Genomic DNA, 25,094 nt, shown 5'->3' with positions numbered 1-25,094 from the left:
ACCTTGTCTTTTGATCTGTGCATGGTCAACCGAGATGATTTGCCCTGGACGTGCTTCCATGTTCCACCAATCTTCAAATTTGTCTGGGTCCTCAATCGGGGCATTCCCTAGCCCTGCATGCCAGTCAGGTGTTGCCATAACAACCGTCGTCGGCTCTGTCAGACTACCTCTTTGGTTGACATTGTTGTTGTTTACTAAGTTCGCCGTCCTGCGGTAGTTATGAGGCCTCACGAGGGTTGGGATCCCTGCTCTTGAACCATCTGCCCGAGAACAAAACAGACTCATCGTGGGCTCCCTTCGCACTTTGAGAGTCTTGTAATGTCCCCGCTGCAGTATCACCGACCATACTTGGTTTCCCCTCGCTACCTGCATGGCCGACATTAGGAGTTCATTGGAGAGTTGTTGTGCGTAGTATTGTTTCCGCAGTCCCTCTCATGATCAATCAATCAATCCTGTTCTAGCGTCTATCATGTTAGGGAACAAGAAGGAAAGGAGCTTGAGTCTACCGAAGTGTGAATGATTAAAGAAGGGCTTATTTTGCCGCCGAAGCGTGATCATTACTACTACTAATTCTATTATTACTACTACCAGCTAGCCCACTCCTCAGACCAGTCCCAGCAGACCTCCTCATCAGACCAATTCCAATATTCATCCTCATCAGACTCACGCCAATAAACATCCTCGTCATTGAAGTTTCCCACCCTCCTCCCTCTCGTTCCCTGGATCTCATACCGGAAAAGGTCCCACACCTCCCTGGTCCAGTTGATATCCGCTTTGATTTCCCTGGCAAAGACACCACAACGCATGAGGAGTCCCCAGCATCTCTCAAGATATTTCTCTAGTACCTCCCTGTTACCCGGATGTAAAGGGTCATGCGGAATAGGCAGTTCTCGCTCCTGATCGCCACTTCCTTCCTCATACCCAGCGAACTTCAAGACGAGCAGAATCAGCTCCGTCGGTAACCCTTTCTGGGACAAAGCTGTCCAGATCACGTTCTTCTCACTGGGGAGAGGGAGGTACGCCGGCTCCCGCCCTTTAGAGCCGGTTTTAAGGAATATCTTAAACGGCACCTGCCCGTACGGGAAGTATTCTTCAAGGAGGATCGGTGGTTCCTCAGTCATTGACTCGCCTGGATAGTTGTCCTTGTAGTCTTTCTCCAAGGCCAATGCTAGGGCGGGGATATGCATCTCTTGTGTGAGGTTAAACCCGTGGCTGAAGTTGTCGTCTGGGATCCCGAAGAAGCGGCGATGGAGGTAGGTTGTTATTTCTGACTGAGTCGACTTGGTTACGCGATGGAGGGCGGATTGGTAGAGCTTTGTGTTGCGGTAATGAGGGGGAGGGGGGAGAAGAAAGGAAGAGCAGGGAGTATTGGCATTGCTCTGTTCCGTGATTTTGGTGCATTCATATTCTGAGGTGGCTGATGTTGACGCTGGTGGTGATGGTGGTGGTGTTGATGTGTGCGGACACAACTCGGGAAAACACGCGAGGATATTTAGAACGAGGTAGATATGTAGCGTCTGCATGAACAACCAGTTCCAGCCCATGAGAGATGGCACGCAGCTACAGGTGCCCACATCCTTCCACTCGGTGAGCTTGACATCAGGGTAGGCGCAAACGCGCAGAATTGGGTCTATGTCGCCGGATAGGAGAAGGGTTTTGACGATCTCCAGATTGAAGAACCCCTTGCCATTCTCGCTGTAGAATGTATAGCAGCTGCCACAGTCATCGGTTCTAGGGTGCAAAAATGCCGCTGCCTTGCGCTCCGAGTAGGGGATAGGACATTCGCAGCCGAGCCAGCAGTGAAGCTCGTTTTCTTTGTATGGACTGTAGTAGTCAAGAGCTTTGTGATGCGGGCAGAGCTTTGTGCTTGGTGTTGCTGGCAGCTTGGGCTCGAAATCAGTATCCTTCGTTCGCCACTTGGCTACCGTTGGGGTTATCTTGAGGGTTAGGGCGTCGTCGAGGATGAGGTCATCTAGTTCCGGTGGGGGATATTTGGCTGGGTATTTCTCTCGCTCTTGTTGGATATCATGGTTGATTATCGTGGCAAAGGCCTCGGCAAACTCCTTAAGATCAGTTTTCTGATTGGGTTTGGAGCGGAGGTAGAGGTTCGTGGGTCGTGGCTTGCGGCCATGTGTCTCTGGTCGGAAGAAGAGGTTGGCTGCTACCAAGTCCCACGGTAACGATCCTTTCTGATGAGCCATGGTCGAACGAGAATAGATATAGATCAAGGACAAAAAGCATGATAGAACGATGACTGCAAGTAAACCCTTCCCTTGAGCAAAACCTGAACCAAAATGCACTAAATACAGATCCAGCCAATCAGGCGGCATGCTATTACTATCCTGTGAGCTAAAAACCGCTTTATGACTCACGGCAAGGTCAATCAAGCTTTGATCGTTTTGAAGATTCGGCTTGATTGAGCGTGTACAGCCGCCCCATAGGATAATTCTGCTCAGCATTGGCCGTGATCATCCTCGACACCCCACATATTGGACATGTCGCATGTCCGACCACAGGGGCAATACAAGCACCTGCAGGTCCGCCGCATATAATGCACATATACTATGGATGCTCGGATCTTGGTCTGCTCGCTTGCTTTCCTTACGAGAGCCATAGTTTGATTACTGCCTAACAATGTTTTCTGCCATGTCTAACCTTTGCAGGCAACACTCGAGACTATACCTAGAGACGCACGTGACATTCATTGCGCCGATGAGGGAGCTTACTAAAGGATGACCAAGCCTGCTAAGCCCCGCGGTAGAGAGGTCGGTGTCAAGTCAAGAGCTGAACGCAGTCAACTTGATGGAGATATGTTATAGAACCGACGTGGGACTGTAGGCCAACCATGTTTATCTCCTACACGGGTCCAGACAAGAGGGATCCTGGCGTGCGTGGCGTTATCAATGCATATGCTGCCGCCAATGCGAGCCTCAAACGTCAACAGCGCCGTGACAGGCCCTCGAATCATGCTCTGGTGGCCTCACAGTGGCTGCATGAGCGCCCTCTCTTCGCAAGCCAACCGCAGCAACAGCAGGCGCGCGCGGGGAAGCGTCCAATCCGCCGAACTACCACGACGGAGGAGGCCGAATCATGTCCCCAGGAGGCTTATGCCGAGCAATTGAACGTACCAGAGGAGCCTATCGAGTGGCCGGTAAGCGATGGCGTCGTTTATCCCGTACCGAAGCAGTCATACTACCCTTCATTAATGTTCACCCGTCAGTACCCCCGTCCAGTCACCCCTCTTCTAGGTAGGGAATGTCTAAGGCATTAGTATAGGTCAAAATCTGTTCCTGCTGGTTGCGCACCAATACCCAAAGACATTCGCCCACATGATCTACACGTCATGGACACAGACAGTTCTCTCCGATCCATGTCTCTTCAACGCAACGCTGTATTCAACCTCGTCCTGGATGGACATAATGCAAGGGAAACGGAACAACCCTGTTACGCTGCGCCATAAGGTTGAGACTATCCGCTTGATCAAAGATGCTGTCTCGCAATCCCCTGCAAAGGGCCTGAGTGCCAATATGATTGCGGTGACTACATACTTTGTGTATTTTTCGGTATGTCGAACCGCATTCTATCATTTGCGGAAATCGTGCTCACATCCGCTATCACAAATCAGAAACTCCTGGGACAGTTTGAAGAAGCCAACCAGCACGATGCCGGAATAACCGCGATGGTAAAGTTCAGGGGAGCTAATACGATCCCCTACGATACATACCCCACCTATCTCCTACGACTGTGAGTTACATCCCTCTACCATTGACAGATCAGACTTGGCTGACCCCGTTAGACGCGATGTCTGGAATAGAACTGTCTCCCAAGACGACACACTATATCCTTCCCTCCCATCAGGACCGAGACCACGCTTCGGGCACTATACCAGCTTACTCGCCATCGCCATCAGGAAACAACAAGAGCGCTCGCCGGAATTAAGGCTTCCCCCATGCATACTACACTTCCTTCTCACATTCAACAATCACTGCATCGGATCCGCAGGAACTGGGTACTTCACCCCACCCCCAGAAACATCTTCCGTAGATTCCACCCTCCAGGCCGCCCTCCAAACCCTCTACATCACATCAACAATCTACGAGCCTGCCGTAAGACGGTCCGCGCACGAACCATACCGGAAAACAGACCATGAAGCCAAAATCCAAAAACTAAAACTCGCCATTCTACAAATTGACCCCCTTTTCTGGCTCCGTTTCGGGCCCGAGGTTTACCGATGGGTTCTCATGACGGGGGCTACGGCCGCCGCGACGCTATCTGACCAGGCGTTCTTCATTATGCGTTGCTATATGATTACCTCGATCATTGAGCCGGATGAGATGGAGGAGTTCCTGGTGGCGGCTGATCAATGTTTGTGGGTTTTCAATCATCAGCCATCAAGTACGGAGTAGGGTAAACCTGAGGCTTGGTGGGGAGTTATGAGGGGTCAATTTAGTATTCTGTTCATGTGTATTCTCTTGTTGTTTGTGCATGGGCGCTGAGCTTTATATGTTCATCTCCTGAGTGACGCCACACATCACGACTGCTATTATCTTGATTTGTGATCATCGAAATCCTGGACTACCTAAGGTACCTAGGTAGCCAAGAGGATGATTAGTGAACAACCACCGAGAAGGCTCAATGCCGGGCATTCAGAGCGAGGCAGATCTTGCCCTCTTACAGGATCTACCCATTATCATCCCGTATATCCGGCATGCATTGGCCCCTCCTTCCCTGTAGTCTCGCTCTCTCACTCGGCAGAATATATCACACATGCTGCTCCCCTGTTACATAGACCATTCCTTGAAACAGCCTTATCGCAGAAGGTCGGTCGCTCCCGATTTTCTTTTCCGATAACATTAAAGTCACATCTGCACAAAGGATTGCATCGAAATAGGCCCATGGTCGAGGGGGGTCGTTTTCAGTGTTTGGCCATACACGGTAGGGTACAGAGTCCAGAGCAAAGCGTGCGAGTCTCACGCGGTTCATGTGTCGCTTTTGAACTCTAGTCTAGAATGTTGTACCTGGATAGACGAGCGGTTCTACCAGTTTGCCATGGAGAATTTGTGGGTCTCTCTCAGAAATCCTGCGTTCGAATCAAGGATAGGGGTCCCTACTCCTGATCTTTTTTTCCTTCTCTTTTTCTCTGCCTGTGCCACACTATATCAACATCAGATTGATGTCACTTCGACGAACAATTACTTCATTCCCAGGATCCTCAAAGTTGGAACAGAGGCACAGCAGCACATCCTGGCGGCAGTATGCTAAGACGTCGGCGTAGCGGGAGGGGTTAGTGAATATATCAACCTTGGATTGAAGGGCGGTGTTGTCGTCCATGCAGCCCTCAAGCTGGGAGTCGAGGTCATCGACTTCCTGTTGGCAAGTGGTGGTGATATTGGTGAGGGTCTTTTTATCAGCGCGGCAGGTAGAAAGGCGCGAGGTAAGGGCCGCTTTATCAGACGCGCACTGTGTAAGTGTTGTTTGTATTAAGCTTGTTCTTGTCCTGCTCGAATGTGGCGCGGTCGATCGTGCAGGAGATCAGGTCGTTTGCGCAGGAGGAGGAACTGCCGTAGCTGTCTCTATCGGGGGGTTCAAAGCCGGCATTGTAATCTCCCCCGAGAGCGGCTTGGTCATCGAAGCTATCAAGATCACCGTAGGTAGGGTCATCGTAACTCGATTTCCTGGGTAACGAACTCGTGGACAAGGAGGGCAAGGGGCTCCTTGTCAAGGACGTCCCCAAATATCAAGACTTCCTAGTTGAAGACTCGACCAACAAACCATGGTGGAGTGGCAAGTCGACGGGCTTGAACGGTTACTACTTCACGGACCATGGCGGCGACTATTGCTCCAAGCCCACAAACCTGGCCATCACCGCGGGAACCTGGCTGCTCGCACCAGACGGCAATGGTGAAGCAGAGCAGGAAGGTGATTTAGCAAGTGTCATTCTCTGTCCGCAAGCCTTCGATGGCACGGGGAAACCAGACAGCTACCGAGATGCAAATAATCTCCTGGCAGCAAACACAGAACTTGAAAGTGCTGTTCCTAAGAGCGGGACCCTGATCCATGAGCTGTTTCACGCTTCGCGTGGGAATGATTATTTGGCGGGTGAGGATGAAAAATGTACCATGCCCCAACTCAGTTGTGATGGTTTGCATTGGTGGATGTGTGAAGAATAGATTATGCTAATTTTCGATTTTCATGGCAGATTCCGTCACCGAATGTCTCGAGCTTGCGAATGCGAAACCTGAATTGGCACAGAGAAACCCGGAGTACTACGTATTCTTCGTCGCCCATATGTTTCATATGCTGGGAGAGTCAGATGGTGCCGAAGCCTGGTCTATAGGCAGGAATTGGGACTTTCACCTCAAGCGTGGTCGGGGTGGTTCGCTTTGGAGGGCATTTGCAACCAGGCAACAGGCAACAGGGAAAGTGAAACAGATGTAGATTCCTGTATACAAGGAAATAAGTACAGTAGAATGCGCCGATATGTTGAAGCTAGCCACACTAAATGAACCCTCGGTTTGAAGGACGGATCTCAATAAGCTTCACATTTGGTGTTGGGTCTTTCAGCGCGCCTGCATACCCCTGTTGTCCGCTAGTCTCCTCACGAACACTCTGTCGCAATGATTGTATACTCATAACCCTCCTCCATCTCCTCACACGAATCGCACTCAGGCTCCGGAGGGTAGAACCGCGGCACATCGCGAATATCCCAACGCTCCTGCACCCAGGCTGTCGCCGGCGGCATCACCCTCCCTACGCGCTCTATCCACGACTCCCTCGCCTGCGGGTCAGCCGCCAATGCCTCTTCGCGCTCCCCGGTGGCGTAAAACCAGTCTGGCCAAAAGAAGAAGTGGCAGAAGAACGTCCGACCAAGATCTTGGGTCTTGTCGTCGTCCTGCATCTGGTTCTCCAGCTTTCCGAATTTCTCCTCCACCCATTTGTCTTCCTCAAAGACCCGGAACCACGTTGCCGAATATTGGACCGAGAAATTGCGGGTATTATGTGTCATGGCCTCGGAGCCAGTGGGGATGAAGCCGCAGAAGACGCGCCTGAACTCATTGTACCACATGCCATACCATTTCTCGCCTTCGAACTTCTGCGGAACCGCGAAAGTGGTGAAGGTTACGCGGCCTTTGACCTCTCTAGTGGGAGTCTCAGTGGCGTGTTGCAAAACGAGGAAGCGTGACGAGGGGGAGGCACTGGCAGCCACATTGGTCTCGGCATCGGTATCGTCCAGGGTCAACTGTGCCATCGCTGAACCAGATTCGAGGAAGACTTCTAGGTTCAAGTTGCTGTCTTTGACTCCAGGGAGGTTCTGCAAAAACTCCGCACAGGCGGGCGAGGACAGGAAGTGTTTCAAGTGTTCCGGCTTGTGCCATTCTACATGTTCATGCGTGTTAAAACGAGATCCAAAACTCCGGAGATATAATGGGGTAACACTCACCAATAATGTAGACGGCCTGCTCAGGATTCTCGACCATTCTTCCAAGTGATAAATAGCAACAACCTTCTACGTCTGCGAGCGGGCCGGCATGAAGATCGTCGTGGTTGACTGCCCATACCGGCCACTCCTGGTCCCGTGGGAGGTAGAACCGTGTCCAGGTTATCAACCTTTTAAAAGAAGGCCTCTGTGTTCGCTTAGTACGAGCCAGTATGAGACGGTACTTGCGCAGTAAGTGGGCGTCCCAGGACTTGCTGGGTGAATGAGGAGAGTGTTAGTACGTAGGCAGCAAACGAAGCGGGGGAGATATAAATTTCAATGATGCAAGGTCGCACAAAAAGTGGGGGTACAATCACTGCTTGATTTTGCTCCTTCAAGGTGTCATTAACACTCGCTTCTACTCGGACCATGATGCTTTTATGAAATTGACGCAGGGTGAGAGCAGTGAGTAACAGCTCGAGTTGCCTAGGCTGCCGTTGGAAGATATTACACCCCACACACCTGAAAAGCCAGGCTGCAGTCCTGTGATAGTTACGGAGTGCTGCTCCGTTTGTTCGTGCCGCGAGGCATCAAACCAAAAAACTCGACAAAAGGTGGCATTCATAGTAGGAGAATAGATTCGTATCGTTTCTTTTGTTGGTCCGCCCTTCAGTCGATACCAAAAGGGTCTAGTACGTGTTCCTCGAAATTTGATTGTTCAACAGCCGTTGCGATGTTTCCAAGCGCTACAGCCTGGTTGAGAAAGGTTGTAGGGTTGAAAGGTTCGGTGGAATCGGATCTCGTTTGGTTGAGCAGCGGAGCCAAATCCCATTCCTCCTTCAGCGCTAGACACGAGAAACAATAATACTCTTCGGGGCGGTAGAGACTCTTCCATCCTCCTTGCCGTCGATAGAAATGTTCTATTATAGCTGCAAAGGAGGAAATGGATTTTGGATGGTCAGAGTCAGTGTCCTCTTGGGCCTCATCCTTCGGCGCTTGCGCACGGTCAACGAGCTTCTGGCCTTTGCGGTGGCCCTGGCCAGCTCCCGAACCTGCAGTCAGAGGGAGGCTATGTTGATCGCGCGGTCTGGGACCCGTGGAGACTTGCAACCGATTGACACGCCGTGACAGAAGAGTTGGTGGTGGCGGGATATTGTGTAGCAAAATCCCACTAATGCTCGCTGCCGCAGTTTGATTATAAGAGGACTGGCTAACGCTGCCGGGTTCATTTGTAGTCGTCGTCTGTATTTTGTGTCTGCAATTTCCATGAAGAATGCTCTGTTTGTCGCGGTTGTCATGAATCCACTCACTCATCGAGCAGCAACATTGTCCAGTTTTGATCCTTTCTTTCACACTCTCCCACCAAGGCTCAATCATCAGTCCATCCTCGCCGGTGTTACATGCCCTTCGAGATGTCTTGCAGCTTCTGCACCGGATCTTCTCGTAGAATATGTACGGACTCCAGTCTTCCTCACCGGATCCACTCCCGTTTGTGACTGGCTTCAAGGCAAACAAATCGCGGAGAGTTCTGGAAGTCCAGCCTGCTAGGCTAGGCGCACGGCGTCCCGTAACATTTTCCCAGATCAGCATGTCGGTGCTGTCATAAAGAAGGGCGACCTCAGAGCACCATTCAAAAAACATTGCTGAAAGGCGCATGGCTCGTGATGTTGGGGTTTCGCCACCAAATTGGATTCGCATCTCTACGCCCTTGTCGAGAAGCATTTGCAGGACCAGAAAGCCACTGCTCATGTAGTCGGCAAAGGTGCCGAAGCTGGTGGTCCCTGAGACTAATAGAGCGTAGTCCTGTTGACGAGGAACAAGGTTTAGGCACTTTTTGATAGTTTGTATGTCCTTTCTCCAGCAGGCTTGCCTCAACGCATACCACAGTTTCTCGCGGTTTTTGTTGCCTAGTGGCTCACTGGGGAGTGTGCGCAAAAGGACCGGATTTGGGGTACCGCTATAAATATCAGTGACGCATAACGAGGTAAGCTGCTCGGTTGTGCTATTGTCCTTGAGGGTTCCGAGCCACATCCAGCCACCGGGATGCGGTTCGTAGAAATAAATGCAGTGCCCAAATAGAGATTGTAAACTAAGGGTTGCTTCGCCAAAAGATGCCTCTTTGAAGAAGGTCACTGGCTTACTACAATCTGATTAGCGGTCTTGTGCATAATTTGGAATGGAGAAAATCGAAGGCCACTCACTAGTGATTGCTACACTTTATGTGGTGGGCATGTGCCAATCTGTCTGCGCCCTCCATGAGCAAGTACTTTGCTAACTCAAACTGACCGCACCCTATAGCAATCTGTAGGCGTCAGTGTAAGAAGTAGTTCAGGAGTGACAGTTGAGCACAGCAAAACCTACATGCAGGGGACTCCATCCCGTACTATCCGTGTCATACACAGAAGCTTCTCCCCTCTCAATTAGTCTGCTAACCGCGCCGATATTGCCGTCCTGACAGAAGGAAAACACGATCGAGTTGTCCGACACTGTGCGAAAGGGCTGGAGAGTAAACTGCCAGACACTAGGATGAACATAATACGTAGCATTGACCCCGTAGTTCAAACCCAGCCTTCTAAGCCAGGGGGCTGGACGGAAAGCAACCCAGGTTGTAGTCTCTTCAGCCCGTGACCCTTCACGAAATGACGCTTTTCGCCGAGAATATACCGTGCCGAAGAGTGTCCGCATGCGTGTTGTTTCGTTTTCGACGTCCTGCTCTATTGATCCTGTGTGGGTATTCTCATCGGGCTTCAACAACATTAAACTGCGTGTACAAGGAAGTCTGTACATGTCTCTGAGATTTTTGAGGCTTCGACAACCGAATTGTTCCTTCTCATCATCGTCCAAAGTAAAGAAGAGAAGCCACGAGACTCTTCTGAGTGAAGTAATTTGCCATATCCTCTAACATTGCAGGTTGTTAGTCGATTGTCCATGAACAAAGAACCACACCGATTGAGGCTAGACTCAGGATAACCATTGACTCACCAGGTATATACTGGATATGATTTGTCGAGTAAGTGTTTCCTGATCGTTCCTCGGCTCGTGAGAGTTAGCATAATGCCCGCCCCACTAAAAAGGTGCCCGCTTGCTGGCAACATACGTTTTTGGATTGAGAGCACAGTTTGCGTGATGCCCAAGGGGCGTAGCTCTCGCATACTTGAGTACCATTGTATGAGCGTTCGAGTACTGCATGCCGCTGATGCAGCTGCGTAATCCTGCCAGATCTTATTCTTGTGACTGTCGGCGTAATCGCATACCCCTTTTACAATGATGCACGAAAGACTCTCGCAGACGCCGGCGCCTTCCATCTCAAACCCAATGACACCCTGCTCACGAGCCAAAGCATCCCGATGGTCTCCTGACTTCATCACAGTATCCCCTGAAGCAATCGTCCCGAGGTGAACGAAGGGACGTGGAGCATATCCGGGCATAGTACTCAAGCGCTTCCGAGCGACGGTTTGTCCGCTACAGTTCGCGCTGTCGCAGTTGTCCGGCTGCCCTCCGGTGCTAGACACCCTGTGCACATAGGATGGCACAAATAATTTGTCCTTTTCTATACCTGGTAATGCCAGACGGTACTCTGCTGCAGCCGCCGAAGAAAATGCCTTTGCTTTTTCTGAAATCTCTCTCGCGTCCTCCGTGTTCGCAGACCAGCGAGAAGTGATATCACCTTGGTGTTTGATCGATCGAGTGTCTCCTTGATAGTCTTAGTGCGCTCAAATCCATCGGGGTACTGCTTCCCAAAATCATAGTTGCAAACGTGTCGGCTGATTATCACGTCACCCAGTATTAGTTCGATGCCTTCGCTTGGGAATGGTACTCCGCCACATATGCCGACGAGGAACGTTAGTACAATATCCGGAAAGCTTGAGCAGAGACTCGCTGCGGCGCTAGCAGCTCTAGCCTTTCCCATATCTGGTAAACAGACAATCACGACCTGTCGGTCTTGGATACGGCCAGTTGTGTAGAAGTTTGCGTCGCCATGGTGGAGGACCGTTGTTGCATCACTATACGTCTCATCTAAAACAGCTTCGACGGCGTCGAATTCTCGCGGCAACGCACAGATTATTGCAACATCGATCATTTTCCCTGGAGGTGCCATGCTGCGATGCGAGGCTGAAGCGCCAAACCTTCTCTTTGCGATGACGCTTCACATCGACTAACTCCGTGTAGGTGACTCTGTCGGGGGCCGAAAGACAAAGAGACTATTCTCCTGATGCAAGGTGTTGAAAACAGATATTAGAGCGATGGAAATTCGAGCTTGGAGGGAATTGGGCGAAGATCACACAAGGCAGAAAGGCTGAGGCTGAGGAGTCATGTGTCAACTTCTTGGCCGCACACACAGCCTTGCGTAGCAAATGCCTGACAGGTGATCAGCCTTGTACGATTACAGCGGCTGTGCATGAGATATCCTGTAAGAGATCCGAGCCCCCACGAGCTTCTAGGGACCGCAGCGGGAAACAACGTATCGCCATGACCGTGTGGGCATTACACTAAACAGCTGAACCGCGCTATAGTGAGAGCCAAGTAATTTAGTCAAGTCAGGCCGTAGCATTTTGCTGTTGACTGCGTTATGACCTATGGCAGATACACGAGCAAGAATATACGCGAGCAGTCAGGGAATCCATGAAAGCACTACCTGCTCGTTGCTCATGGAGCACCTACAAGATGGGTTTCTGATCCGCATGTTTGGACCTTTGAACCAAGATTTCCCATGCTTAGTTGAACAGGAACACTTCACTGAGAGTCATAGGATGTATAGGATGAGGATATGACCGGGATGTCTTCCAACAACAAGATGAATAGGCCTTCTATGTTATCTATGTTATCCTGCTCAAGTTACTGTGAAAGTATTACCAGTGTCTATCTTTAGGGAACTTAGTCTTACAACGTACTAAACCTCGAGTTTGGCGTTGTTGCTTGATGGCAAATCGCACTGGGAGCGGCCGGCAGATGCACCATTACAGATTTATCTGGCAAGGGGGCCCTGTTCTGGCGCCAATTAGCTATCGTGGTAAAGGATACTACCGAGAGAAAGGTCGCGTCGTCACTATACACGGATAACCTGCGTAGCTTCGCTGCCACAAATTCACTAATGCGCGTCACACTTTGGGGAAGAGAGGCAGGTGATCTAGTTGTCCTGGCCCGAATATACTCCTTGTCATTTGCGAAAAGAGCTGGTATTCATTGCTAACTACCTGATATGCGTTGAGATTCATAGATTCGCTAGCTAACAAGACAAACACCAGGACCAAACGTGAACGCCGGTACCACAATCACAAAACGCCTTCAAGGAGCTTCACACCTGTCTGTCCAAAGGGACTACCGGTAATGATGATATAAAGTTGGGGGGCATGTGGGCAGGGCACCAGTGCCGTCGACATGTGACTCATTCATACTAATTGACTTACTGTTGATAGTATTTCCTAACTCACCACCGAATCTAGAATATTGCGGATTGATGCTTCTCAAAGAGCATGGCCGGATATAGCATGAGGACGCCACCGGAAGTGCGGTCTACCGGAACATGCTGGTGACGGTGGGGCAGATAGATGCATCGATGTGTGGATTGCTCTGGAGTTTGATGCGCGGCTGAATTTTGATCTATAAATCTGTCGTTTTCCCTCTAGGAGCGACTTCTGGATCAGTACCCTAAATCTTTGACTTCTCAGCAGACAGATTGGAAGAAGACGATCGTAGAGGAAGCCAAACAACATGAGAGCGCTGTCAAAACCATCGATTCGTAATAGAAGATCAAGAATCAATCTAAGGAACGAAACAATCATGATTTCTAAAAGTGACGAATGTCTCTTATCCTACGAGTGAACAGCCCGCTGCTCACCAGCCTCGACCTCTGTAGTAGTAACACCAATATCCTGCTTCTGCCCCGTCGTCTTCGTAGTTTCAATTGTCTTCGCCGCCAATTCCTCCAGAACATCCACCAGCTGATCCGGAACACTCAGGAACGGCGAATGCGAGCTTTTAAGACGGTAGATGAGCTCGGTACCAAGTTTCGCCGCCATGCCCTCCTGGTATGGCAATGGAAGCGCCCTATCTTCCTCAGTGACAATATACGCCGAAGGAGTCGTGTGCCAAGGCTCGTAGGTGGCAGCACCTGCAAACAGCTCGCGGGAGGTATGCAGAAGAGATGACGCCCATTTCTGCTGCTCGTTGGGGGCCACGTCGTGGAAGGCTACTTCGGGGCCGCCGCTGCAGCGGACGTAGTCGCCCTAGATAGACGTGGTTAGCGAGGAGATCTGGAACGGCGGTGGCTGTGGTTACCTGAATGTCCATCCAAGGTAGTGGTTGCCCGCCAAGCATGTCTAGGAGGCTTTGGCCCTTGTCAAGAACAAATGCGGCCATGAAGACGATCATCACAACGCCGCCTGCTAGACCGGCTGCCTTGCGATCGGCTTTGGTCAGGCCCTCTGCAGCCCCAGAGGCTGAGATGCCACCGGAAGAATGTCCGACGACAACAACATCTTTGCCTTCTTCGACTAGCCGTACGAGAACGGATCTCAGAGACGCAATGTCGTCTGTGAGGGTTTTCGTAGGTGGTTCGGCGCCAACGGAGGGGTGTGCAGGAACCTCAGAGGGTATACGCTTGGCCGAAAGTTTCTCACGGACAGTATCGAAGCTCGCTGGGGTCAGCCACGACCCGATGGAGAAGACAATTGTTGGTTTGGATGCCATGGTGAGTGTTTCTTGTGCTTGTTCGATCAGAAGCAGGGTGGCCTCGGCCCCTAGAGCATTAAAGGGGATCATCCTCCCCGAGGCAAGCAGGTTACCCCTCTTTCATGACTAGTATTCCAGTGGGTCGAGAGTGGTATCATGTCTGAAAGTGAGTCGCTAGCCCCAGTTGCTAAACTTGCTATATCTTAGCAGCGACACATTCGGGATAGCATCGAAGCTAGTAGTGCTAAGCGAACTGTTGCGGGCCGCCCGGAAATGACGGATGGGTCCGCTCGCAAGCTCTTGCAATGCCATTGGCTTCACGAGTTCAAACGATAGAGCTCAAGACATGTGCTCCAAACAGCAACGATATCACCCCAGCCTCACCCCTGTTGATTATCCCGTGTCTCGGCCTAGCTGTGGACCTCCCACTCGTCCAATTGGTCTTGTTCAATATATTGCCTGATGCTTGCAAGCTTGGCAGAAGGGCGTGGTAGACTGATCCTTGACCGTTCAACCGTCCTGTCGGGGCAATGATTCTGCAGCTCCCTGCAGCCTCTGTCCTCCTTGTCCTCCCTCCATCACAACTGTCTTGCATTGTCTTTTCTAACAATGGACCGGCAACATGCCTTCAACTTACGCAGAGGAAAGCACCGTCTCTAAGCAACGTGTGACCACACTCGTTCTGTCGTCTCTGGCAATCATCTTTCTTATCCTCCGACTCATATCGCGGAAGCTCAAGCGCGTACAGCTAGGACTAGATGACTGGACGTTGATTCTAGGACTGGTAGGTCAACATCTGCAACCATTTTTTGTTTCGCGCGTCGCCCAATGTTTAATGATTTCAGATCTTTGTCCTCGTCTGCGCAGGCCTCAACTATGCCTGTGAGTTGCTCCATCCATTCGCTTCTAGCATTCCAACTGACCATACAGCCACCTACTTTGGTATGGGCCGCCATATGGTGCCTGCGATGCAGGAAGGAATAGACATAGGGATGTTCTTCAAGGTATAACCTACAAACTTGAATCAATTCCGACTCAATTATCTAACTAAGCAACCCAGCTCCTCTACGTCTTCGAACCAATCTACATAACAAACGTCGCAATCATCAAATTCTCCGTCCTCCTCATGTACAACCGCATTTTCCCCGTGCGATCCATCCGCCTCGGCAGCTACATCCTCGGCGGCATAACCCTCGCCTGGGTCATATCCGTCGATCTGGTGGCAATCTTCCAATGCACACCAGTCCAAAAGGCCTGGAATCGACAACTACCAGGGACATGCATTGACCTCAAGGCAGCTTTGATCGGGAACGGCGCTCCGAACTTCATCACCGATATTCTAATCCTCGCACTTCCGGGCCGGTCAATCTGGAAGCTCCAGACGAGCCTTTGGCAGCGCGTCTCGATCATTGCGGTGTTCTTGAGTGGAAGCTTGTGCGTCGCTGTTCCCACAACCCCACCCCTATCAACTGTGTCGATCATCAACTGACTCCTGCTGGATTTATCAGCGTCGTCTTCGCAAGCATCTACCGCTTCAGCCTCATCTTCATCCTCGACATGAACGACATCCCATGTTCGTCTCCCCCCCGCTTCATCTCTCCATAATTTTCCATTATTGGTTTTTTAACCCGTCGTTATTGTGAACAGGGACCCTCGCCGACGCGCAAACCTGGTGCGTCGTCGAAACCTCCGCCGGGATAATCTCCGCGTGCCTCCCCACAATCGTACCCCTGATTCGACTCCTCGCGCGCGGCGTGATGTCCACAACCTCCTCGCCCTCGAAGTCCGGAACGAATGCGCAGAGCCAGTCGCGGAGCAAGAACACGCGAGGCCTCCAACCCTCCGACTCGAAGAATAACCTCACGGGGCCGAGAAGCCAGAATGCGGATGTGGGGTTTGATTTTGGGCTTGATGGTGATAGTGTTCCGCTGAAGGAGGTTGATCGGGGGTCTGAGAGGGGGAGGGGAGGGAGGGCTAGTGTTAGTCCGGGACATGGACATGGGATTAAGGCGCAGGGGTGGACGGTTATTAGGGCTAGTGGGGATAGTGATTGATTTAGAGATTTAGTAATTAGTTAATGCGAGCCGTTGCTCTGGTCTGCAGTGTGGGGTGTGGTGTTCTAGATCGTTTGGTATAACGCAGCGCGCAATCGTCTATACGGATCCAGCTCCAAGAGTGCTGAGAGCGCCGTCGAAGTTCTGGGAACATAAGTTAAAGGCTTGAGGATGTATAAAACTCCAGAGACAAAAAGGCAGCCATGCTCTGGTGGAGGGACGTACCCAGTTTATCAGATCGCCATCCATCCAGTCCCGGATGTCTGTCCAGTTTTCGAATACATTTGGGAGCTCCGGGTGCGCGCTTTCGGGCACGGGGTCTCTGATCTCCCGCTGTGATCTAGAGGAAAAAAAAGGACAGTCTCAGCATAGCAATGGTTGAGTTCGGTTGTTGCTCAAGACCTACTGTAAGTGGCGCAGAGCGCGATGTGCCTTCAAGCAGATATTGCTCCGACCGGACAGACTGGCCACACGCACAGCCATAGCATCCATCTCTTGGTGGAGGTAGTGCAGGTCATACTCCTGGCTCGCTGTCGACGACCCCGAGTCGGAAAGACACGAGCTTAGGGCCACCGCGGCGTGTAATGCCTTCAAGGTGGTAACGCCATTGAGTAATCACAGGTAATTACTGAGCAGTGGCGACTCATACATCTCTCGGTGGATTGAGATTAACGCAACCGCCGAGGTGATGCATCGTTGGCGGGAGGAGGGGATAAATTCGGGCGCCTTAAGGGTGGTGGAAAGGTCGGTGGAGGAGGAGGTAGAGATGGTGTGCGTATGTCTGGAGAATGCACCAGTAGGCGTAGCTAGTCGAGTCAAGAAGGCTCGGATGGCCATCAATTGTGTATGTCGCGTCCCATCGCTTTTGCTCCGCGGCGATTGCAGCGTCGAAATGCTGTAGCAGCTGTTGATCTAGGCGTGATGACCCGGATATATGATGGCAGATCTCGGTCGACAGTCGAAAGAGCCGAATCTTGGCGTGCATGACGGACATCTGCGTGGGCTCAGCGCGACTCGAGGATGGTGGCGCGATCATGCCGTTATCCGTGATATCTGTGTCGTTTACATCTGCTGGTGCGGTGCTATGAATATTGAGCAGGTATGATATGTCTACGTCGCGGAAAAGAATTCCCTGGTAGGTATGCAGAGTCAAGAGACCTGCCCAGCAACGCCGTCGTCGCTCCGTTTCAATGGGGTTCAGATTTTGGTTCTCGTTGCAGCGCAAGGCGATACCCATGTTGAGCGCCATGCCGAGAAGGGCCCATCCTTGGTCGACCGATCCGTTGTGGGAAAGATTGTAGAGTACCATGAGCAAGGCCTCGAATGTGCTGAAGGTGTGGCGGATAAAGAATTGGTCGTTCATAAGACATGTCATTGCGGTCTGGAGCAGACGGCGAGATACGGCTGAGACTGTGGCATCTCCCTGAGCCGGTCCGGCGGGTGATTGTGACCACAGAGACGAAGCAAATTTGGGGTCACTTGTATCCACAGTCTCCAGGGACAATGAGCACAGAGAGAACAGCAGGGCCAGCCAAGAAAGGTTGACCTCATGGGGTCGTTGCATGAATGCTATATACTGCCTTTGGAAGGTGGGACCATGGAGGATCGGAAAGAGAACGAAGATGTACTTGAAGAAGTGTGATACGAGATAATCACAGCAGGACTTGGGCGGAAGAGAATCAGCAATCTCCCGAAGAGACATACGAGGGCCGAAGGGAAGGGGTGACAGGATGTGTTGCTCTATATCGTCTGCAGGAACCGGCCTCTCCAGCACAGTTTCCCAGCGAGCATCGCGATGCTCTTGGTCCTGGTTTGGTTCAAATGTCGCCTGTCGAGGCGCTGGAATGGATTCACCGCCGATGATTGGTATCACTGACGGCGTCGAAAGAACATCGTGATCCCCATTGCTCCTGACTGCTGTAGCTTGACTAATCGTTCGCCCTGGATCATTAGTAGAGGTGTCGTAGGAGCAACTGCCTTCCCGACCCCTGCGCGTGCAGGCGCCACAGGGAGATTGACGATCGCAACGCAGCTTCGAGCGGCGGCATGCTGCGCAATTGACAGGTCTGCGTTTTCGCCGAATGGAGGCAGGAACATGGATCGGAGCAGAACTGCTCTGACTCATAGCGGTCGAAGTGGCAGAGGACAAGCAACGCAGTACTAGGCAAGTGGTAACGATCGAAAAGTTGGAAGGATCTGTTAAGTCCGCCCATCGGAGAAATGATGTCATGGAGTCGGTATTACCAATACGGGAGTACATGTTGGTATGGATGTCCAGGTCCAGGTGGCCCTGCCTCTGGGGTGCCACATTGGCCTTTGGCCTACAGAACTGCGCTGAAGCAGTTGCCCTCCTTACCCAGTCTCTACGGACCATAAAATCGATCGAGACATGCCCAACCATTGGCCGAGATGCTGGGGCAGTGTGGTATGAATCAAAGATGCTCTCATGGAGTGCCGGAAGACTACTCGCTACAAGTGGGATTGGATTCTGCTTTCTTCTTCCTAATTCTGCTCCTCAGAACACACTCTATGCGGGCTTTTTCGTTAGAAATGCAAGTTCAGTAGAATCGGAGTTGTGTCATATGCAGTTGGATCGGATCGGAGACGTGGATGTGGCATACCCCACTTATCTCCGACGCAGAAAAAGATATAGACCTGCAACTTCTCTCAAGCTGTCTCCGTTCATTCACTATACCATGGAATCTTATTACCAATATCAGCGGATTCGGCAAGCTGTTCGTCAACAGATAGCAGCACTCAAAGAAAAATGCACCTGTGAAGGCTACGAAATTGGCTCCTCACACGACCCCAGGTTTGCCAAGCGCTACATATTTCAAATATCAAGCTGCCTGACGGATATTGACCGTACACAGCTGTCCATTCGAGAATGCTACCCCTGGCCACGCATCGAGCTGGTCAACGCACGGAGCAACTACGCATGAGAACCCTTATATTGTGGTGGACTGGGATGGAAAGAACGACCCTCTGAAACCGGCAAATTACAGTACACTAAACAAGCTGTTTATGACATTTCTGGTGTCTCTGATTGCAGTTGCTGTTACATCATCCTCTGCAATAGAGGCTTGTGGCTTGCGACAGTACAGTGAATACTTTGAGGTATCCGAAGTGGTGGGCTCGCTGGCAACTGGTAAGCCGACACTATCATTTTGTTCTGATTGTCACCATCAAAACATCATATGCCAGGCGCTGACGATATGAAAGCCTTGTTCCTGATTGGTTTCTCATTTGGCTCGTTACTATCCGGACCTTTCAGCGAGACATTTGGGAGAAATGCAATATACCTCTCGACCATGCTCCTTTACCTTATTTTCGTCATGGCTTCAGGGCTTGCCCCTAATCTCCACAGCCATCTTGTTTTCCGCTTCATAGCCGGCTTCTTTGGGTCCACTCCGCTCAGCTGTGCAGGGGGAACAGTAGCAGACTTGTGGAACCCCGTGCAGAAAGGATATGCATTTCCCCTCTATGCGATCTTTGCCTTTGGCGGACCAATGGTTGGGCAAATCATCGGCAGCTTTATTCCCACGACTCTGGGATGGCGCTGGCTGGAATGGATCATGCTGATCATGGGAGGCGCAATTCTCTGTATCGTGCTTCTCCTCCAACCAGAAACCTACAGCAACCTCCTCCTGTATTGGAAGGCCAAGATCCTCCGCGAGGAGACGGGTGACGTTCGATATAGAGCGCCTATGGAAATAGAGGGAGGGACTCTAGGACAACGGCTTTGAATCGCCGTCTGCCGACCGTTCCTTATGTTTTATTCCGAGCCAATCCTCATCCTGATGTGCGTGTACCTGACAGTTATATATATTGTCCTTTTTACCTTCCTCGAGGGCTATACCTACGTTTTCCACGAGACCTACGGCGTCTCTCAGGGGGTTACAAGTCTGATCTGGGCTGGAATGCTTGTTGGGATTCTCCTTGTGTCCTGTGTGGTACCCCCGGTATATTCTTGGACGGCGAAAGAATACCAGAAGACCGGCGCAATTGCGCCCGAAACCCGACTGTGGTATGCGATGCTTGGTGGTGCCCCTGCGGTACCAATCAGTCTTTTCTGGATGGGGTGGACAAGTAATGTGAATTGCTATTTCCTCTGAAGCCACCTGTACCATCCGACTGGATACTAATTCTTGACGCGTTCCTCTGCATCAGCCCACGATATCCATTTGGTCTCCTATAGTTGCCTCCGCCCTCTTCGGATACGGTATCACCACCATCTTTATTGTCACTTATATGTACTTGATCGACTCCTACGATACGTACTCGGCGTCCGCCTTGGGGTTCTTGGGTTTCACTAGATATCTCGTTGCTGGAGGGGTTACCGTTGCAGGTGGCCCTATCTACCGTGCACTGGGTGTTCAGTATACGCTGACCATCATGGGTTCTATCAGTGCGGTGTTGGCCTTGATTCCATATTTGTTCTACATTCATGGACCGCAGATCAGGAAACACAGCAAGTACGCTGTTAACGTTGATGCGGCTTGAGCTCAATTGTCAAGTGTTGGTCATTATATTCAGCGGCAGCTGTTCGGGACCAAGTCCAGAACGACCGGAAGTCGCAAAGCAATGCTCTGAAGAGACTATGATCTGCATTCTAGACGGAGTTGAAATAGATAACCGCCAAGGGTTGTGGCCTTACATATGTCGATAAAACCTCGTTTACCATATCAAACCCGATGAGAAACCTATATCGATGTCCCCGCCGTAGTCCTGAACGTAGCAGCGCGGCATAACCCAGATCAAAGCGACAAGAGCCCCAGATCTAACCTCACATCGGAGGTGAGTATCAGGGAAGAGGGGTCGGAAATCAGTCCCCAGCGAGAACCCTCCACAATGCTTATAAATCCGCGAAATGAATCCCGGAAATACGTCACGCTCTTCCTGCCCTAACAACAATCTATATCACTCAAGGGTTAACCCTGCAGGGATTTCAGTCTGTCAAATTGCGTAACCGAGAATCATTCCACGACCAACACCCAGAATGGCTGCACAAGGACACCACGCCCTCATCTTCGGCGCCTCCGGTATCTCCGGCTGGTCGCTCATGAAGCAAGCCCTCTCCTACCCAGCAGCTTCGACATTCACTCGCATAACGGGGCTCTGCAACCGCCCAGTCGACAAGAAAACCCTCTTCCTCCCTGACGACCCGCGCCTCAACATCGTCTCAGGAATCGACCTGACCGCCCCCGTCGACGAAGTCGTGTCGAACCTCAAAGAAAATGTCCCCGATGTCGAGAACGTAGATGTTGTCTTCTTCTCCGGTAAGTCAACCCCGGGCCCATACCCGCTTCTTTTTTGAATAAACCCCAGAGCCATTTCCCGGTTCTAACAGTCATTGAACAAAACTAACCCTAACCCAGCCTACATCCAAACAGACGACTACGACTCCCTCCGCGAAATCAACACCAACCTCCTCCGCACCGCCATAACCGCCATGTCAACCGCCTCAAAATCCCTCAAGACCGTAATCCTGCAAACAGGCGGCAAAGCCTACGGCGTCGAATGGCCCGACAAAATCCCCATCAACCCTCCCCTCCGCGAAGATTTCCCACGCGTGCCGGAGCCCTACGCAAGTAAAGTCTTCTACTACACGCAGTACGACGTCCTCAAGGAACTCTCCTCACAGCCGGGTTGCACGTGGACATTCTCCGAGATCCGCCCCGATGGCATCGTTGGATTTGCGCCGGGGAAGAACGCAATGAATATGGCGCAGGGGATTGCGTTGTATCTCTCTTTGTATCGAGAGGTACATGGAAGGGGTGCGAAGGTGCCGTTTCCTGGGGAGAGCCATGGGTATCGTGCGCGGCATATGGATACCTCTCAGGATATGTTGAGTCGGTTGGAGATTTATGTTGCGGTTAATCGGGACAGAGAGGAGATTGGGAATGGGAGTGTCTTTAATGCGGCGGATGGGGTGGTGAGGAGCTGGGCGGAGAAGTGGCCGGGGGTTTGTAAGTATTTTGGGCTTGAGGGCGTGGAGGCTGTGCAGGGGGTCGAGAAGGAGAGTATGGAGGGGTTTGTGAGGGGGCATATGAAGGAGTGGGAGGCGCTGGCTGAGAGGTTTGGGTTGAGGAGGGACACGGTGGAGTGGCAGAATTGGGCGCATACCAAGTTTATGCTGGTGCAGTTTGATTTTGATCGGTTTTATTCTATGGAGAAGGTGAAGATGGCTGGGTTTGAGGAGACGGTTGAGACGGTGGAGGGGTATAAGGTGGCGTTTGATAGGATGGTTGAGGCCAAGGTTATCCCGAGGTTCGAGGGGGAGTCTTGTAAGTTTTAATTAAAATATCTGACTTGGGATTCTCTCTCCTATGGGGGCTTGTGATATTTGATCTTTTCATCATTATAGTTCACACTCTCTGTAATCATTGCCAGAGTCTTGGGATGCCGTACAAGAATAATAGGATCACAAAAGTACATACCGGGTACATCACGCGCCTAATACTAAGCATAAGAAGCAGTAACAGTGGCATGAGATAGCTGCCAAAGTGAACAATAGCGAATCATTTCAGTTTGAACGTATGATTTTGAAGCGATTGGAAACCATGGCCGTCATACAATGACCCCTCATGTCCGCCGGGATTCGACCCGGGATTCGACCCCCGACATACCCCATATGGGCCTATTGTGAACTGGAGTACGAACACTGCATAAAGTCCATGGCAACAGCGAGACGATCATCAAAGGCCACTCTCCCAACCCCATCATATAATCCTCGACACGACAGCACTATGTCCGAATCCATCAATGCCTTAATGAGCCTAAAGGGCCGCACCATTGTCGTGACCGGTATTACAGAACGGTCTATCTCTACCCACCGCATCAACGCTAACTGCGTAGTACAGGAGGGGCTCGCAATATCGGATTTACTCTTGCCAAAGCATGCATCGAAGCCGGGGCAGTTGTTGCCGTAACCGATATCGTGCCGCAGCCTGACCAAGAATTCAAATACTATCAGAAAGAGGTTCCTGGTCGTTTGCATTACTATCAGTGAGCAGAATATTTGGAACTTGAGAGAGAATGTACTTTTCGCTAATATTGAACAGGGGCGATGTTACAAACAAAGAACAGCTCGAGAAGACATTTGACCGGATTTTTACGGATCACGAAATAGTCCACGGAATGTTGGTTGATTTACCCACCGGCGTCGAAGTATTGCTGATGGCGGCTTTAGTATAACCGCGGCAGGTATATGCATTGATAAGCCTTTCCTGGACCATACTTGGGAAGATCTCCAGCGCCAACAAGCTGTCAATGTACGAGACCAAAGGCCGCCAACGAGACTGCGATGAGACTGACGGACCACAGGAAACCGGAACCTTCTTTGCGGTCCAACAGACCGCGCGCAGAATGAAGGAGCGAGGCACCAAAGGCAGCATCTTGATGATATGCTCCCAGACAGCCCAGCATGTGTCTCCAGGCCATCAGCTCACTGCATACGGCGGGAGCAAGGGCTTTGTATGGTCATTTGCGCGCAATCTGGCACACGAGTTTGCATCTGACGGGATTAGAGTGAACACGATTTCCCCAGGGTATGAAGGCTGCCTGCATCATATATTGGAACCCTAACTGAGAATTCAGATATATTGCCACGACAATGAACCTCAGCATCGCAGCTCGGCGACCAGACCTGCACCGGATTTTCACTGAGGCACCGCCAATGGGAAGGGTAGGACAGCCGGAGGATCTAAAAATGGCTGCGCTGTATCTGCTTTCTGAAGGCTCTTCCTACGTTACTGGTCTAGATCTGGTCATCGATGGAGGAATGAGTGTTTCTTCTGGTGATTTCAAGTCTACCCTGTAGGCTATAGATGAGACAGATGAATCCGTTCTCCCTGCTTGTTGAATTCAATCTTTTTGCCGGACACCCGACTGTGTTGTAGCGCCTGCGCAATCTTCAGCCCCGTCAAGGCAGCCCCGAGTTTCAGGGGTAACTCTTTCCCGTCCAGAATCGCCTCAGTAAATGCATCCATCTCCGTCACAAAGGCGTCTTGGTACTGATCCATCCAGGTGGGTAGTGCCTCGGCCACAATACCGTTCGGACCCGAGACGTGCACCTTATTGAAAGTCGGGATTATGTTGATACTAATCTTGCCATCGGTCCCCACAATCTCGGTGCAGTTATCGTACCCGTGCATCGTCGTGCGGGAATGATAATAGTACGCAATCCGCCCATCCCAGAACTCCACAACGCCCACGGCGTTATCGACATCATTAAACTCAGCCATTTCATGGTGGTGGGAGATCAGTCCCGTCGCGTAGCAGGATATCGGTACCATGTCGTCGCCGAAGAACGAGAGCGTCAGGTCGATGTCGTGGATGACGGTGTCTAGAAAGATACCGCTGCTCGTCCGGGCATAATTGATAAAGTACCCGGTCTTGTCGAGCTTCTCGGTGCCCTGGGAACGGATTACGAGGGGCTTTCCGATGACCCCGTTCTCGATCTTCTTTCGGGCATCGGTGTAGTTTCTGTCGAAGCGGCGGACGAAGGCGACCATTAACCTCGCGGGGGAGCTTTTGGCTTTCTCAATAACAGATTGTAGCTGCGAGCAGTATTGTTACCATATGTAGTCTGGGACTGAGGAGGAAGCATACCTCCGCTGCTTCGGTCGTTATTGGCTTCTCGCACAGGACGTTGATCCCCAGCTCTAAAGCCGCCAACGTGTGCGGGATATGGAGGGGGGTTGGCGAAGCGATCACCACGGCCTGAAGACCGGGCGTGCGTATCATATCATCAAAGCTGGCAAACACTTTTACGCCTTCTGGCTCTAAGGTGTTGTTTGCCCATTCGATCTCCTGCGGGGTTGGACCGCAGACACAGAGTAATTTCGCTCTAGGGACATGGTGGAGGAGGTTCAGGGCGTGGCGTTGGCCCATGCGGCCGATACCCACGACGCCGATGTTCAGCTTGGAAGCCATTGTTCTAGTAGAAA

The 25,094-nt window shown here is 51.4% G+C and overlaps 10 protein-coding genes across 10 annotated transcripts; 5 read left to right on the top strand and 5 right to left on the bottom strand.

Annotated features, from left to right (window-relative positions):
• Window positions 1-25: 25 nt before the first annotated feature.
• On the bottom strand, window positions 26-2,201 carry BJY04DRAFT_207343 (uncharacterized protein; the record flags this gene model as incomplete). The annotated part of the gene is made up of 2 exons (XM_073713845.1): window positions 26-71; window positions 733-2,201. 2 exons carry the CDS (start codon window positions 2,199-2,201, stop codon window positions 26-28), a joined length of 1,515 nt encoding a protein of 504 aa, XP_073571663.1.
• Window positions 2,202-6,492: 4,291 nt separating this feature from the next.
• Window positions 6,493-7,327, top strand: BJY04DRAFT_188193 (uncharacterized protein). The gene has a single exon (XM_073711174.1). The coding sequence runs from the start codon at window positions 6,503-6,505 to the stop codon at window positions 7,181-7,183; it is 681 nt and encodes a 226-aa protein (XP_073571662.1). The 5' UTR covers window positions 6,493-6,502; the 3' UTR covers window positions 7,184-7,327.
• Window positions 7,328-8,086: 759 nt separating this feature from the next.
• On the bottom strand, window positions 8,087-11,516 carry BJY04DRAFT_217916 (uncharacterized protein; the record flags this gene model as incomplete). The annotated part of the gene is made up of 6 exons (XM_073716178.1): window positions 8,087-9,557; window positions 9,619-9,719; window positions 9,779-10,140; window positions 10,400-10,453; window positions 10,515-10,908; window positions 10,974-11,516. The coding sequence occupies 6 exons, from the start codon at window positions 11,514-11,516 to the stop codon at window positions 8,087-8,089; spliced, it is 2,925 nt and encodes a 974-aa protein (XP_073571661.1).
• A 1,714-nt stretch (window positions 11,517-13,230) lies between these two features.
• On the bottom strand, window positions 13,231-14,107 carry BJY04DRAFT_217915 (alpha/beta hydrolase; the record flags this gene model as incomplete). Its single annotated transcript, XM_073716177.1, has 2 exons — window positions 13,231-13,644; window positions 13,697-14,107. The coding sequence occupies 2 exons, from the start codon at window positions 14,105-14,107 to the stop codon at window positions 13,231-13,233; spliced, it is 825 nt and encodes a 274-aa protein (XP_073571660.1).
• A 604-nt stretch (window positions 14,108-14,711) lies between these two features.
• BJY04DRAFT_217914 (uncharacterized protein) lies at window positions 14,712-16,143 on the top strand (the record flags this gene model as incomplete). Its single annotated transcript, XM_073716176.1, has 6 exons — window positions 14,712-14,873; window positions 14,935-14,971; window positions 15,020-15,093; window positions 15,150-15,523; window positions 15,598-15,662; window positions 15,737-16,143. 6 exons carry the CDS (start codon window positions 14,712-14,714, stop codon window positions 16,141-16,143), a joined length of 1,119 nt encoding a protein of 372 aa, XP_073571659.1.
• Window positions 16,144-16,242: 99 nt separating this feature from the next.
• BJY04DRAFT_207324 (uncharacterized protein) lies at window positions 16,243-18,268 on the bottom strand (the record flags this gene model as incomplete). Its single annotated transcript, XM_073713843.1, has 4 exons — window positions 16,243-16,287; window positions 16,369-16,447; window positions 16,550-16,705; window positions 16,938-18,268. 4 exons carry the CDS (start codon window positions 18,266-18,268, stop codon window positions 16,243-16,245), a joined length of 1,611 nt encoding a protein of 536 aa, XP_073571658.1.
• A 571-nt stretch (window positions 18,269-18,839) lies between these two features.
• On the top strand, window positions 18,840-20,895 carry BJY04DRAFT_227630 (MFS transporter; the record flags this gene model as incomplete). Its single annotated transcript, XM_073718674.1, has 6 exons — window positions 18,840-18,955; window positions 18,989-19,008; window positions 19,073-19,291; window positions 19,366-19,832; window positions 19,929-20,237; window positions 20,314-20,895. 6 exons carry the CDS (start codon window positions 18,840-18,842, stop codon window positions 20,644-20,646), a joined length of 1,464 nt encoding a protein of 487 aa, XP_073571657.1. The 3' UTR covers window positions 20,647-20,895.
• Window positions 20,896-21,112: 217 nt separating this feature from the next.
• On the top strand, window positions 21,113-22,472 carry BJY04DRAFT_188185 (SDR family oxidoreductase). The gene is made up of 2 exons (XM_073711173.1): window positions 21,113-21,422; window positions 21,522-22,472. The coding sequence occupies exons 1-2, from the start codon at window positions 21,143-21,145 to the stop codon at window positions 22,439-22,441; spliced, it is 1,200 nt and encodes a 399-aa protein (XP_073571656.1). The 5' UTR covers window positions 21,113-21,142; the 3' UTR covers window positions 22,442-22,472.
• Window positions 22,473-22,892: 420 nt separating this feature from the next.
• On the top strand, window positions 22,893-23,965 carry BJY04DRAFT_207321 (SDR family NAD(P)-dependent oxidoreductase; the record flags this gene model as incomplete). The annotated part of the gene is made up of 6 exons (XM_073713842.1): window positions 22,893-22,950; window positions 23,055-23,151; window positions 23,208-23,285; window positions 23,336-23,417; window positions 23,470-23,693; window positions 23,743-23,965. The coding sequence occupies 6 exons, from the start codon at window positions 22,893-22,895 to the stop codon at window positions 23,963-23,965; spliced, it is 762 nt and encodes a 253-aa protein (XP_073571655.1).
• A 1-nt stretch (window position 23,966) lies between these two features.
• Window positions 23,967-25,080, bottom strand: BJY04DRAFT_207320 (uncharacterized protein; the record flags this gene model as incomplete). The annotated part of the gene is made up of 2 exons (XM_073713841.1): window positions 23,967-24,704; window positions 24,757-25,080. 2 exons carry the CDS (start codon window positions 25,078-25,080, stop codon window positions 23,967-23,969), a joined length of 1,062 nt encoding a protein of 353 aa, XP_073571654.1.
• Between the last annotated feature and the right edge of the window lie 14 nt (window positions 25,081-25,094).

The sequence above is a fragment of the Aspergillus karnatakaensis genome (genome assembly GCF_047715665.1).
Source record: "Aspergillus karnatakaensis strain CBS 102800 unplaced genomic scaffold BJY04scaffold_22, whole genome shotgun sequence".
NCBI lineage: Eukaryota > Fungi > Ascomycota > Eurotiomycetes > Eurotiales > Aspergillaceae > Aspergillus > Aspergillus karnatakaensis.
The sequence above is the reverse complement of the archived record's forward strand: the minus strand, read 5'-3'. Positions and strand labels throughout refer to the sequence as shown.

What these genes read in the sequence shown, in the direction of transcription:
- BJY04DRAFT_188185 (XM_073711173.1), top strand. Translation starts at nt 21,143, where the DNA reads ATGGCTGCACAAGGACACCACGCCCTCATCTTCGGCGCCTCCGGTATC. An exon ending in AGATGTTGTCTTCTTCTCCG is followed by an intron (nt 21,423 to 21,521) that starts GTAAGTCAACCC and finishes ACCCTAACCCAG; the next exon opens with CCTACATCCAAACAGACGAC.
- BJY04DRAFT_188193 (XM_073711174.1), top strand. Translation starts at nt 6,503, where the DNA reads ATGAACCCTCGGTTTGAAGGACGGATCTCAATAAGCTTCACATTTGGT.